Source organism: Bufo bufo, chromosome 1, assembly GCF_905171765.1.
Source record: "Bufo bufo chromosome 1, aBufBuf1.1, whole genome shotgun sequence".
In the NCBI taxonomy this organism is placed as follows: Eukaryota; Metazoa; Chordata; class Amphibia; order Anura; family Bufonidae; genus Bufo; species Bufo bufo.
The window spans coordinates 445,467,610-445,482,495 of NC_053389.1; the positions used below are offsets into that span (position 1 = coordinate 445,467,610).

At 43.5% G+C, this 14,886-nt stretch overlaps 1 protein-coding gene across 1 annotated transcript in view; it reads right to left on the bottom strand.

The window, feature by feature from the left end:
- Positions 1-14,886, bottom strand: part of LTA4H (leukotriene A4 hydrolase) — a 63,771-nt gene that overhangs the window by 5,235 nt on the left and 43,650 nt on the right. Inside the window, exons 15-16 of the mRNA XM_040408150.1 lie at positions 10,731-10,785; positions 9,171-9,266 (exon numbers count right to left, since the gene is read on the bottom strand). Of these exons, the coding sequence (XP_040264084.1) occupies positions 9,171-9,266; positions 10,731-10,785 (151 nt within the window). The remainder of the gene's footprint in view (positions 1-9,170; positions 9,267-10,730; positions 10,786-14,886) is intronic.

Genomic DNA, 14,886 nt, shown 5'->3' on the forward strand with positions numbered 1-14,886 from the left:
TTCTGTGAAATCAAACTGTCCACTTAGGAAGCAACACTGAGTGACAATCAATTTCAAATGCTGTTGTGCAAATGGGATAGACAACAGGTGGAAATTATAGGCAATTAGCAAGACACCCCCAATAAACGAGTGGTTCTGCAGGTGGTGACCACAGACACTTCTCAGTTCCTATGGTTCCTGGCTGATGTTTTGGTCACTTCTGAATGCTGGCGGTGCTTTCACTCTAGTGGTAGCATGAGACGGAGTCTACAACCCACACAAGTGGCTCAGGTAGTGCAGCTTATCCAGGATGGCACATCAATGCGAGCTGTGGCAAGAAGGTTTGCTGTGTCTGTCAGCGTAGTGTCCAGAGCATGGAGGCGCTACCAGGAGACAGGCCAGTACATAAGGAGACGTGGAGGAGGCCGTAGGAGGGCAACAACCCAAAAGCAGGACCGCTACCTCCGCCTTTGTGCAAGGAGGAGCACTGCCAGAGCCCTGCAAAATTACCTCCAGCAGGCCACAAATGTGCATGTGTCTGCTCAAACGGTCAGAAACAGACTCCATGAGGGTGATATGAGGGCCCGACGTCCACAGGTGGGGGTTGTGCTTACAGCCCAACACCGTGCAGGACGTTTGGCATTTGTCAGAGAACACCAAGATTGGCAAATTCGCCACTGGCGCCCTGTGCTCTTCACAGATGAAAGCAGGTTCACACTGAGCACATGTGACAGACGTGACAGAGTCTGGAGACGTCGTGGAGAACGTTCTGCTGCCTGCAACATCCTCCAGCATGACCGGTTTGGCATTGGGTCAGTAATGGTGTGGGGTGGCATTTCTTTGGAGGGCCGCACAGCCCTCCATGTGCTCGCCAGAGGTAGCCTGACTGCCATTAGGTACCGAGATGAGATCTTCAGACCCCTTGTGAGACCATATGCTGGTGTGGTTGGCCCTGGGTTCCTCCTAATGCAAGACAATGCTAGACCTCATGTGGCTGGAGTGTGTCAGCAGTTCCTGCAAGACGAAGGCATTGATGCTATGGACTGGCCCGCCCGTTCCCCAGACCTGAATCCAATTGAGCACATCTGGGACATCATGTCTCGCTCTATCCACCAATGTCACGTTGCACCACAGACTGTCCAGGAGTTGGCAGATGCTTTAGTCCAGGTCTGGGAGGAGATCCCTCAGGAGACCGTCCGCCACCTCATCAGGAGCATGCACAGGCGTTGTAGGGAGGTCATACAGGCACGTGGAGGCCACACACACTACTGAGCCTCATTTTGACTTGTTTTAAGGACATTACATCAAAGTTGGATCAGCCTGTAGTGTGTTTTTCCACTTTAATTTTGAGTGTGACTCCAAATCCAGACCTCCATGGGTTAAAAATTGATTTCCATTTTTTGAATTTTTGTGTGATTTTGTTGTCAGCACATTCAACTATGTAAAGAACAAAGTATTTCAGAAGAATATTTAATTAATTCAGATCTAGGATGTGTTATTTTTGTGTTCCCTTTTTATTTTTACCACCCCCATGCTTCACAGTAGGGATGGTGTTCTTGGGATGCAACTCATCCTTCTTTTTCCTCCAAACACATGAGTGACGTTTAGACTAAAAAGTTCTATTTTGGTCTCATCTGACCACATGACTTTCTCCCATGCCTTCTCTGGATCATCCAGATGGTCATTGGCAAACTTCAGACGGGCCTGGACATGTGATGACTTGAGCAGGGGAACCTTCCGTGCAATGCACGATTTGAAACCATGACGGCGTAGTGTTCTACCAACAGTGAGCTTTGAAACTGTGGTCCCAGCTCTCTTCATGTCATTGACCAGCTCCTCCCTTGTAGTTCTGGGCTAATTCCTCACCTTTCTTATCAGTGATACCCCACAAGGTGAGATCTTGCATGGAGCCCCAGTTCGAGGGAGACCAACAGTCGTCTTTAGCCTCTTCCATTTTCTAACACTTGCTCCATTTTCACCAAGCTGTTTGGCAATTGCCCCGTAGCCCTTTACAGCCTTGTGGAGGTCCACAATTTTGTCTCTGGTGTCTTTTGAAAGCTCTTTGGTCTTGCCCATGGTAGTAGTTGGCGTCTGACTGACTGTGGGGTGGACAGGTGTCTTTAAAGAGCTCAGACAGGTTCTACTAAGTTAGATTAATGAGTGGAGTAGAGGTGAACTTTTTAAAAAGGCACAGCAACAGGTCTTTGAGAGCCAGAATTCTTGCTGTTTCTCAGGTGTTCAAATAGTTATGTTCAGCAGTGCAAGAAAAATACATTCTTTAAAAATCATACAATGTGATTTCCAGATTTTTTTATTTTTTTTATTCTGTCTCTCAGAGTGGGAATGCACCTACAATGTGAATTTCAGACCCCTCCATGATTTCTAAGTGTGAGAACTTGCAAAATCGCAGGGTGTTAAAAATCTTCTGTTCCTAACTGTATTACATCCATTATCCATTTTTACTAGCTGTCTAACTTGGGATATCCTCTTTAATATCGATAGACAAACAATAGCACTATAATGTGCTGTAAAGAGGAGTTCAATATATCATTAAAATCCTTTTCATACCCTGGCAGTAGGTGAAACATAACTTAGAACACCCCTAGCTTCTAACTTCCTATGTCACTCAAGAAAGTCTGGCTGACTGTTGACCAGATGCAAGAAAGTCTTCCCAGCTATCCAATTAAAAATAGCTTCCAGTCTAAATAGATTAAAATTTCTAACTCTTCTTGATCTAACAGCTGGAAATGTGAGTGTGCCCTGGTCCCGCTGCTCTGAATCAGGAAAAAAAAAAAAGTTCTCCTGACTATGGGACTTCTCACACTCTGTTCTGCAGTGCTCGTACAAGGTTTTCGTTGAAGGATTTCCTAACGAAAACCTTGGATGTATATGACTAAATGATGCCACATAGTGGCAAACACCACACATAGGCGCCAATGTTAAAAAGAAAATGACTAGTAATTTTTACCAGATGCCTTGGCAGAATTGCCGCCACATACAGCAAACATGCAGGGGAAATTCTGCACTATACACTGAACAGGAGATATCTCTGTCACCTTGTAAGATGACAAAGAACAGTCTCTTAATATTATAGTAGACCTTTTCACTAAATATACTAATCATTAAAGTTTACCTTTACCACAAGTGACTATTGTTACAATGAAAGAAAGAGGGGCAGATGGAACTTACCATTGCAGAATGTAAAGGCCTCTGTACACTGCCTGATGGAGAAGGCAATTGTCAGGAAGGAACACTCACCTGCTCGTCGGTGGAGGACAGATTCTTTTACATGCAGCGATCTCATCCCCATAGAGAATCATTGTTTGTGGGCAGCAGATTGTGCCGTCTAAACAGTCTCTGCCACCCACAAACAATTTAGGTGATCACACAAAAAAAAAAACATATTACCCGATGAACTAGCGTTTCGCTTATTCATTGGGTAATCAGCAGCACCTTTTAACAGGCCGATTATCCCTAATGAGCACTTGTACGAATGCTAGTTAGCAATAATTTGTCAGAATACTAGGCAGTGTAAAGGGGCCTTACTTTTAAAAATGACACATTTTAGCAAACTCCCCTCTTTTCTATGCAGTGGTGCTACAATTCCTGACAAAAACATTGGACTCATAACACTTAGAGGATGTTTTACTTTGTTTCGTAAAATCTGCGATTTGCGTTTTTGCCATGATGTTGAAAAATTGAACATTCTGGCTTCAGGGAACATTCCTTTAAAGCAATGAAATTCAAATAAAATTGTATATTTACATTAGTCTGGGGTTAAAAAGGAATGCTTACAGATCTCATCGAGCTGTTGGCCTTGATAAGAGAACTGTCAACTGAACAAATGATACAAAACTCCTTCAAGATGGGAGTGTGATAAGAGATGTTAGTTGTTCCCGTACACCTCTGTGTAAAATATCCAGCAAATATAAACAATATGGGAAGGTTATAAAAAGATTGAATATGGGCAGACCAAGGAAGACGTCAAAGCATCAGGATAGAGAACTCAAAAAAAATACGCCTTGAAAACAGAAAACGCACAACAAACAAATTAAAACCGGAGTCGGTGCTTGTGACAGAACTATAAGACATGGACTGAATGATAGTGCAGACTTTCACTTGGCTTTTCTACATTAAAATCCCATAAATCACTAGTCCTAGAGTGTGAATAATTGGATTAAATAAAGTGATATGTAATAAACTATTATAATATTGTGATGAATCAGGTACAAAGACTTAATTTGGTTCTAATGAAACATAATGATGACTGCCTGAAGAAACCAATAACATTTTCCCACTGTATGATATTGGGTGCATGTTAGATAAGGCTACTTTCACACTCTCGTTTGGTGCGGATCCGTCATGGATCTGCACAGATGGATCTGTTCAGATAATACAACCGCATGCATCCGTTCAGAACGGATCCGTTTGTATTATCTTTTACATAGCCAAGACGGATCCGTCTTGAACACCATTTAAAGTCAATGGAGGACGGATCTGTTTTCTATTGTGCCAGATTGTGTCATAGAAAACGGATCCATCCCCATTGACTTACATTGTGTGTGAGGACGGATCAGTTTGGCTCAGTTTCGTCAGACGGACACCAAAGCGTAATGGAGACGTAACGGAGGCAAACTGATGCATTCTGAGCGGATCCTTTTCCATTCAGAATGCATTAGGACCGCTTGTAAGAGCCCATGACGGATCTCACAAACTGAAAGCCGAAATGCCAGTGTGAAAGTAGCCTAAAGGACAAGGGAAAAATCACAAACAGAAATTTTGGATGCTTTTATGATGCCATTATTCAGAATGATCATACATCTTGCTACAGAGCAAAGAGTTTTACAGTTTTAGTGTCTATTCACATATCTGCAAAATGGGTCCGCATCCGTTCTGCAATTTTGCAGAACAGGTGCGAACCCATTCATTTTCAATGGGGCCGGAATGTGCTGTCCGCATCTGCATTTGCGGATCGGCACTTTCATTCCGCAAAAAAATAGAACATGTCCTATTCTTGTCCACAGACAAGAAAAGGCATTTTCTATGAGTGTGCTGGCGATGTGCGGGCCGCAAAATGCGGAATGCACATTGCAAGTGTCTGTTTTGTAGATCCGCAAAACACATACGGACGTGTGTATGGACCCTTAGGCTACATGCACACGAACGTTGTTTATTTCCGTGTCCGTTCCATTTTTTTTGCTGATAGGATGCGGAACCATTCATTTCAATGGGTCTGCAACAAATGCGGATAGCACACAGATTGCTGTCCGCATCAGTATGTCCATTCCATAGCCCCGCAAAAGAAATAGAACATGTCCTATTCTTGTCCGTTTTAGGCAATGTTATAATAGATCCGCAAAAAAAAAAAAAAAAACGTATGGCATTAGTTTTTTTTTGCGGATCCGTAATTTGCGGACCGCAAAACACATACGGTCGTGTGCATGTAGCCTTATTCTGGAAAGGCATGGCCAGCAAACTGCCTGGGTAGCGAGCTGAACTGGCCCATAATAAGGCTCCATTTCCCAAAACTGACCTATCAAAGCCCTCTAAGAGAACATTGGAACCAGCTGTTATAATCAGTGGATGTGGAACCAGTGTCAACTAATCAGTTTGACTTTGGGCGAGACCTAAGGGTGTTATCCTGGCAGTCCCCTAGTATTCACCCTTTAACCCCTGTACAGGGATCTGAATGTCGCTGCAAGGGAGCCACCAGGCTGCTACCTCCTAGCTAAGTCCCAGGGTGGTCGACAGCTGACCCACCGGAAGAAGACACTGATGTAGAGCACTGTGGGAATCAGGCAAAACTTGTAGTCAGTAACAGGCCTGGGACAGTGAATACCTGAAAGAGGTCCAAGTTCAGAGCTGGCAGCAGAGAGTTAGAATGTCAAACACGCAGAGGTTAAAACATGGGCAGACAACAGGAACAAAAACCTTAGCAAGGAACTAGTAAGCTAGGGACCATATTGCTCAGACTGCAAGATAAACAGCACAGTATACAGGTTCTTCTCCAAAAATTTGCATATTGTGATAAAGTTCATTATTTTCTGTAATGTACTGATAAACATTAGACTTTCATATATTTTAGATTCATTACACACAACTGAAGTAGTTCAAGCCTTTTCTTGTTTTAATATTGATGATTTTGGCATACAGCTCATAAAAACCCAAAATTCCTATCTAAAAAAATTAGCATATTTCATCCGACCAATAAAAGAAAAGTGTTTTTAATACAAAAAAAAGTCAACCTTCAAATAATTAAGTTCAGTTATGCACTCAATACTTGGTCGGGAATCCTTTTGCAGAAATGACTGCTTCAATGCGGCGTGGCATGGAGGCAATCAGCCTACCAGGGGGAACATGAACACAGGGAAGGACTCCAGCATTGTGGGTCTCACTAGGACTTCATGATAGGGGGACAACAGGAATAATCTCTTACTGGGATCTTCCCTACCATCTAAACCGATGCGGAATATACTGTCTACCTCTGAAGGAGTCCGCTGCAGGCACGATCATCAAAATGTGCACGTAACTAGCCGGATATGATGCTATCAAACATATCTACTGGCCTGATTACGTTCCCCCTCAATCAATTTTTGTAGAGCGACTATCTCTTTTTTCATATGTGCGACCTGGCTTTATGCTGGTGTACATTGTGTAGCACTTTTCTATGTGACCTGGCTATATGCCAGTATCTATATGGTTGCATCTACTTTGTATAGACCAATGTTATATTATACCTCCTGATGATCCCATGGCACTGTTTATGGGGGAAACGCGTCGAGGTAGTTTAGGTGTATGACTATATAGTCAACCCTGACTGAGTGTATTTCTGTATATGTCTGTACCACGTTATTGTTTTTTTCTTTTCTTTCTTTTTGCATCCAGTCGATATATATATATGTATATCCATTAGTGTTTTACATCCTCGCCTTATTTCTTGGTAAACTAGGAATATCCCTGCTGTACCCCCATAGGGACCTGTGAGGGGTAGAAGTCTAGGTACGTGGACAGGGGACCTCCACCATTAGGAGCTCTCCCTGGGCTGAGGTTATAGGACAGGGGTAGTTATAGGGACAAATATCCCCATACCCCAGGTTAACAAGTATACTGGATGCAATTATAGGATACACTATTCTGTTTTCATATTATTTGCTTTATAATAAGTGGACCCAAGTGGGATCCTTTTTAAGGTATACTAATAAAATTATTGTTTTAGGGGTTACTCTATATGCTGGAATTGTTTACAACTATTTACCCCATTATATATCCATGTATATTGATATTGCTGGAATTCAATCAGCCTGTGGCACTGCTGAGGTGTTATGGAGGCCCAGGATGCTTCGATAGCGGCCTTAAGCTCATCCAGAGTGTTGGGTCTTGAGTCTCAACTTTCTCTTCCCAATATCCCACAGATTCTCTATGGGGTTCAGGTCAGGAGAGTTGGCAGGCCAATTGAGCACAGTAATACCATGGTCAGTAAACCATTTACCAGTGGTTTTGGCACTGTGAGCAGGTGCCAGGTCGTGCTGAAAAATGAAATCTTCATCTCCATAAAGCTTTTCTGCAGATGGAAGCATGAAGTGCTCCAAAATCTCCTGATAGCTAGCTGCATTGTCCCTGCCCTTGATAAAACACAGTGGACCAACACCAGCAGCTGACATGGCACCCCAGACCATCACTGACTGTGGGTACTTGACACTGGACTTCAGGCATTTTCCTCCAGACTCTGGCACCTTGATTTCCGAATGACATGCAAAATTTGCTTTCATCCGAAAAAAGTACTTTGGACCACTGAGCAACAGTCCAGTGCTGCTTCTCTGTAGCCCAGGTCAGGCGCTTCTGCCGCTGTTTCTGGTTCAAAAGTGGCTTGACCTGGGGAATGCGGCACCTGTAGCCCATTTCCTGCACACGCCTGTACACGGTGGCTCTGGATGTTTCTACTCCAGACTCAGTCCACTGCTTCCGCAGGTCCCCCAAGGTCTGGAATCGGTCCTTCTCCACAATCTTCCTCAGGGTCCGGTCACCTCTTCTCGTTGTGCAGCGTTTTCTGCCACATTTTTTCCTTCCCACAGACTCCCACTGAGGTGCCTTGATACAGCACTCTGGGAACAGCCTATTCATTCAGAAATTTCTTTGTGTCTTACCCTCTTGCTTGAGGGTGTCAATGATGGCCTTCTGGACAGCAGTCAGGTCGGCAGTCTTACCCATGATTGCGGTTTTGAGTAATGAACCAGGCTGGGAGTTTTTAAAAGCCTCAGGAATCTTTTGCAGGTGTTGAGTTAATTAGTTGATTCAGATGATTAGGTTAATAGCTCGTTTAGAGAACCTTTTCATGCTAATTTTTTGAGATAGGAATTTGGGGTTTTCATGAGCTGTATGCCAAAATCATCAATATTAAAACAAGAAAAGGCTTGAACTACTTCAGTTGTGTGTAATGAATCTAAAATATATGAAAGTCTAATGTTTATCAGTACATTACAGAAAATAATGAACTTTATCACAATATGCTAATTTTTTTAGAAGAACCTGTATACAGCAGAAGCTGCACACGGAGCCAAAGGAGGGTTAACCTATGCAGTACTGCAGAATTAGGTGAGGTTCAATGAAGAATATTCCTAACAGACACACAGGAAACCGGCGCCTCGTGGGCACAAGCTGCCGACACAATATAGAATATTGTTTATCATTGGTGACGTCCTTGCCTCTAAGAATTCATGCCACCATAAAAGCCCAAGGAGGAGCCACAAAGTATTAATTAGGGAATTTATGTTGATAATTCCATCATTTTACCTCTACTTGATCTGGAAAGACATATGTCATCAATTAAAAATTTACTTTTATTTGTTGAGGTATTTTTCAGAAGCAAGAATGTTCAGCTGTTAAACCACCATGGTTTTGTGTCATATCTATGATTTTTGTATTTGCTAGGAAGTAAAAAAACACATTGTCTAGGTGTAGAGATTCCATCGTTTTGCCAGGGGTTGCGCAAAAATCGAAAAAGTAAAAGACTGATTAAAGGGGTTTTCTGGGATTTTAATATTGATGATCTATCCTCAGGATAGGTCATCAATATCAGATCGGCGGGGGTGCTGGGTGTCGGACGAGAGAAGGCTGCGCAATACGGATACAAGAGAAAACACTTTGCATAATAGAATGTGACCTTATCTCCATAGCAAAGCAGAAACAATTACCTTAAGAAGCAAGATAGTCAGAAACTCAATTTGCTGATGAGATGATAATTCTTTCAGGTCTGCTGCAGTGAATGAACTCAGATCACTCTCCTTAGCCTAAAGAAATGGCAAAGGGACGCTCAGTTGTGTGTTAAAATAGTGTTAAGAATATAATATACATGACACACAAAAGGTCAACATGGATTAAAAATAAATATAATCATCGTCTCTAATATTGCATTTTTTACGTCTACTGATTGTTCTGAACCAGTTTATTTTAAAGACACTTTTTTTTAAGGAGAGGTTTTAAGGGATTGTCTAAGCACTAAAAGCACATTTACATGAGCCGTTTTAGCAGGCAACTATTGGGAAGATGTATGGAGATGTGTGATCACTGCTGCAACCACTCGTCCTCACACAGTCATTGTTTCCAGGCAGCAGACCACCACTGTTTACTAAGCATGATCTGCTGTCCTTAAATGATCAATCAAGGTGTCCGCACCAATGATACTTTCAACAGAAGAATGAGCATTTGCTCGTTCATTGGGTGATTAGCGGCAGCTTTATACTTGCCGAGCACTCGGATGAGTTCCCAGGCTCAGGACCACCCATCTGTGACCCAGAGTGTTCATAGATTGGGTACCACTAAGGCTACCTTCACATTAGCGTTAGCAGGGTCCATACTAGCGATAGCCCATGTGTGCCGCTGGAAGTCTGCTCCGGCCCCATTCTCTATAATGGGGACGACCCGGAGGTCCGGCCGCAGCACGGCAAACATGCAGAGAGGCGGCCGGACAAAAACTCCTGCTGAAACAGACCTGGGTGATCAACGGGTCATCCAGCCAGTCATTTCTAGAAGGGGATATCTTCATCAGAACTGTTATAAAATTCTTGCCAAAGTTCCAGTGGCGGCTGCATGTGTTCTGCCTCCCATTGTTTTCAACGGAAGGCAGCGCTGGCGTTCACAGCCTGGCAGTTAAAAGCTGGGACCGCACCAAGAAGGGATGTGTCCCTCCTTGGCATGGTGTGTGGACAGCTGCCGCTTGAAGCCACAGCGGCTGTCTGCTCCATTGAATAGAGATAAGCCATGAGTAAAGTAGCAAGTGGGTCCATTGTCCGTGCACAAAAGCAGCAGACACCGCTGTGGTTTGTCGCTGTATACTGTACATGGTGGATTTTGACAGTGTCAAAGTACACCATGTGAACAGTCCCTGAGGGCACAGCCAACAGAGCAACTGTCGCAGTTGCAGCGTGGTTGTGCTGTGGTCGAGTACTGAAGAGCTGCAGCAGGCTTTAATTAAAGTAATTAGAATCGCACTGTTTAGTTGGTCTGCATTGTTAATGGCTGCGCAGCACCAGCGATACCTCATACCTTGAACCCATTAACAATACAGACCCTCTAGAGAGTGTGGTCCTAATTAGTTTCATTAGAGCCTGCTGCGGCTCATATAGCTGAATGTGACACGACTGCTGCGCAGCAGACTCGTACCAACCACGACAAACCTTGCTGTTTGGTCGTATCATTATCTGTTCTATTTAAAGCTGTTAAAGCCAAGACCGGAAGGGATCTGCATCTCTTACCTCAATCCATCTGTCCGCAAGTTTGATGCAGGCATTGGCAAGAGTCATATCATACCTGCAGAAAGTTCAGAGGGGAAAACGGTTTTAATTTTATGTCATTAAACTGCATCAGGACTCTGAGGCTCAAGGGAAACACAAAAGAGAGTTGCATATTGCACATTTTAATGTACTGCTGCATTTTAATTAAAGGCTTTTTTGCCAGTACCCTAATCTAATTTTTGAAAATCGTCCTTCCCTACCTCTAGTCCAATTCTGAACAGCTCCAAATACCTGCTTATTTTTTATCCAAATTCACTGTGCTCCCCCCCATTCCCAATGTCACATCCATTGGCCTAGTGCTCATTTCCAACCCGGCTTATGATGCTTTGCGCTGACTGCTGGTGAACCAATCCCTGTACATAGCTGTTACTGTGCATGCATCGGGGAAAACGCTGCTTATTCTGCTGGCGCTTTCATCCAACAATGTACCAGATGTCGGTGATGATGCCCATACATTGCCCAGGCCAGCAGGAAAAGAACCGGAAAGCCAAAAACTTGAGTCATGTAACCAGATCAGAGTTGCAAAAGTTGGTGGAGTATCAGTAAGGTACGTATATTAGAAATACTATTTCGTCAATGGGTTACAGCCATATTTTTTTTTATTGTTCCTAAAATAGACTTTATTATGGATCTTACTTGGGCAAATTTTAATGGAACATCCATGTATTGATAACAGGGTTTTCCAGAACTTAAATGGGTATTCCCATCTTGTGAATCAGGTGTAATTAAATTCCAAATAGCATAAATATTAACTTACAAAATTTTAAGGTCTTCCATCCTTTTTCAGATATCTGGACTTTGATCTTTGTTGTGTTAACACTTGGTAGCCTATAGTTACGGCCACCACAGCGATACAGCAGTGGTGGCCGCGATTGCGCAGTGTCTTGTAGCCTTGGGAGCGTGCACATATGAGCTTTATGCCCAGCCACCTCTACTCAGCTGCATAGATGTCTATGGGCATGCGCTGAAGCTGTTCCATAGAAAGAGTTATAGATCTGCCTGCCGCACCATCCTCCACTGACCAAAGAGCACGTAACTATAGATAAGATCCCGCAGTGAGTCTGTCACTAAATTACTGTTATAATAACAGCGTTCAGTTTAGAGACTGCTCACTCTCGGTCTTGGCAGCACCTATGCAGGGACAGAACAATATAACTGAGGGATCGTGACAGCCACACTTTTCAACTGGTTGTCACGATCCAAAGCCTGCTACACTATTCTTGTTTTTCCACATGCTGCTACACTACCAGCAGCGGGAGCGTGCACGATCTGCCAGCCAAACTGTCAATCAAAAGCAAGCATCCCGCCCACAGCACGAGTGCAGGCAAGAGGAGGGAGCTGGAAGAGCAGGTAAAACCTGCAGATGGGAAGAACCCCTTTAAAATATTGGGTATGGGAATAGGAAAAGACTATACAATACTACAAGTTGGAAAACTAATGCAGAGGAAAGGTGGAGGGGTTGCCTATAGCAGCACATTGGGTCACTGCTTACATTTTATATCATGCACTAGAACAGAAAGGACAGCTGCAATATGCCTGGATACCTTTCCTCTGCACTAGATAGCACAGATAATCTGCATTAAGAGGTTGTGTAAATTACGTTGTCATGTAATAGTAAGGCAAGTTCACACCACATTTGGGTGAACTTGTTCACCATATGAAAGCAAATATGTCAAGCACAGTCGTAGGCAGCAATTACCCTGTCGGAGGCTAAAGGGGTGTCCATCACTTTTTATTACAGTAGTGGAAAGTTCAGCAGTGACTTTTTATATATTATATTATATATAAGTAGGGCTCTTTGGTCATCTCCTGAGAGAATGCTCGTTTATAGCTTCATTTCAGGACTCCACCTCACAGGGGCAATTCAGCCAAAATGAACTTCTGATTTCCAGAAAGAAGGGCTCTACAGTCATAAATCGCTGTGGTTATGCTCAGCGATTTTTGTTACTGAAAATCTGACACATATCCAAAGCAAAGTAATACTTATGTCCATAGTAGATTGCTTAGCATAATATTTCAGATTTTCTATAACCGTAATCTCTAAAAAGTTCCAAAAGGGTATGATGGTCTGGGGTCATGACACATCAGAAGATCTATTAGGCTGAACTTACCCTGCAAACACAAAGTTCAAATTAAAGGGGTTTCCTGAGCTTATAAAAATACAGAAAAGTACATAAAGCGGCTGTGCTTGGTTACGTGCTCAGCCCTGTTGACTTCTATGGGGCTGTGAGCGATTAATGTGTCATCAATGGCCTAGGAAAAACTGAGAGAAAGCCGCACTGCTACTGCTGATCGGCGGTAGTCTCCACCGATCAGACACTGATGACCTATGTAAAAATTTTGCCCCCTTTGTGTTCCAGCAGTCATAACTGACCGACATAATTTTTCTTCAATGTAACTGTGTAAGGCTGCGTTCACATGGGCGAGATTTCCGCGCGGGTGCAATGCGGTAGGTGAACGCATTGCACCCGCACTGAATCTGGACCCATTCATTTCTATGGGGCTGTTCAGATGAGCGATGATTTTCACGCATCACTTATGCGTTGCGTGAAAATCGCAGCATGCTCTATATTCTGCGTTTTTCACGCAACGCAGGCCCCATAGAAGTGAATGGGGTTGCGTGAAAATCGCAAGCATCCGCAAGCAAGTGCGGATGCGGTGCGATTTTCACGCATGGTTGCTAGGTGACAGTCTATAAACTGTATTACTTTCCCTTATAACATGGTTATAAGGGAAAATAATAGCATTCTGAATACAGAATGCATAGTACAATAGGGCTGGAGGGGTTTAAAAAAATAAACTCATTAACTCACCTTCTCCTCTTGATCTCAAAGTTCCCGGTCTCTTCTTTACTTGAGTTGTGGGCTAAAGGACCTTTGGTGACGTCAGATCTCATGCTCCAATCACATGGTACATCACCACGGTGATGGACCATGTGATTGGAGCATGAGATCTGACGTCACCAAAGGTCCTTTAGCCCACAACTCATCAGTAAACTCAACTCAAAGGTCCTTTAGCCCACAACTCAAGTAAAGAAGAGACCGGGAACTTCGAGATCAAGAGGAGAAGGTGAGTTAATGAGTTTATTTTTTTAAACCCCTCCAGCCCTATTGTACTATGCATTCTGTATTCAGAATGCTATTATTTTCCCTTATAACCATGTTATAAGGGAAAGTAATACAATCTACACTACAACTAACCCAAACCTGAACTTCTGTGAAGAAGTTCGGGTCTGGGTACCAGTGTCGGTTTTTTATCACGCGCGTGCAAAAAACATTGCACCCGCGCGATAAAAACTGAACATCGGAACGCAATTGCAGTCAAAACTGACTGCAATTGCATTCCTACTCGCGCGGTTTTGCCGCAACACACCGGGACGCATCCGGACCTAATCCGGACACGCTCGTGTGAACCCAGCCTAAGAGCTTGAATTTTGCAGGATAAATTAGGTACAAAAAGGTCTGTGAGCCACCTCCTCTCCCTCCTGCTCGTCCCCCTACCACTCTTCTCCAACATACAGGCGGAAGTGAGAGCTGCAAGTATATTTTATTCAGCTCTCGCTTCTTCTTGCTCTAATTTAGACTAGATCACGACTGGAGATAAGATTATTGGCTTTAAAACAAGACCAAGAACATGGCTCTAGCTGCATTTCAGCCAGAGAAAGCCCTCAGAAGCACACCCCTGCAGCCATCCAGCCTGAGCTGGAACTCATGCAAACCAGTATTGTCCTGTTCTGCTCGAATGAAAAGAGCTCAGAGCTTGGGCTGATTATTTGGGATTGGGGGGAGGGAAGTAAAAATGGAGTAGGTGGGTGCAGAAAGGCCTTATGAGTGGCCAGGGCTATTTTTACTGACATTTCGCACAGTTCCTGTGAGACTGCTAACTACAATTTTGACCTTTTAACTATCAGAGTGGTAGAGGTGTGACTTTTTAATCAGTGCCTCACCATACATTTGTCAGTGTCTAAAGACAGACTTTTCTCATACAACAGTGGAGAGCTGGTAGAGCCCACTTCCAAACATTTGTTATCCTGAGCCAAATGACATTTTAAAAATATTGCAGACATTAATCAAACTAATGGCCATGCGTAGAGAGTGCCAAGAGCTTTCCTTGAGAC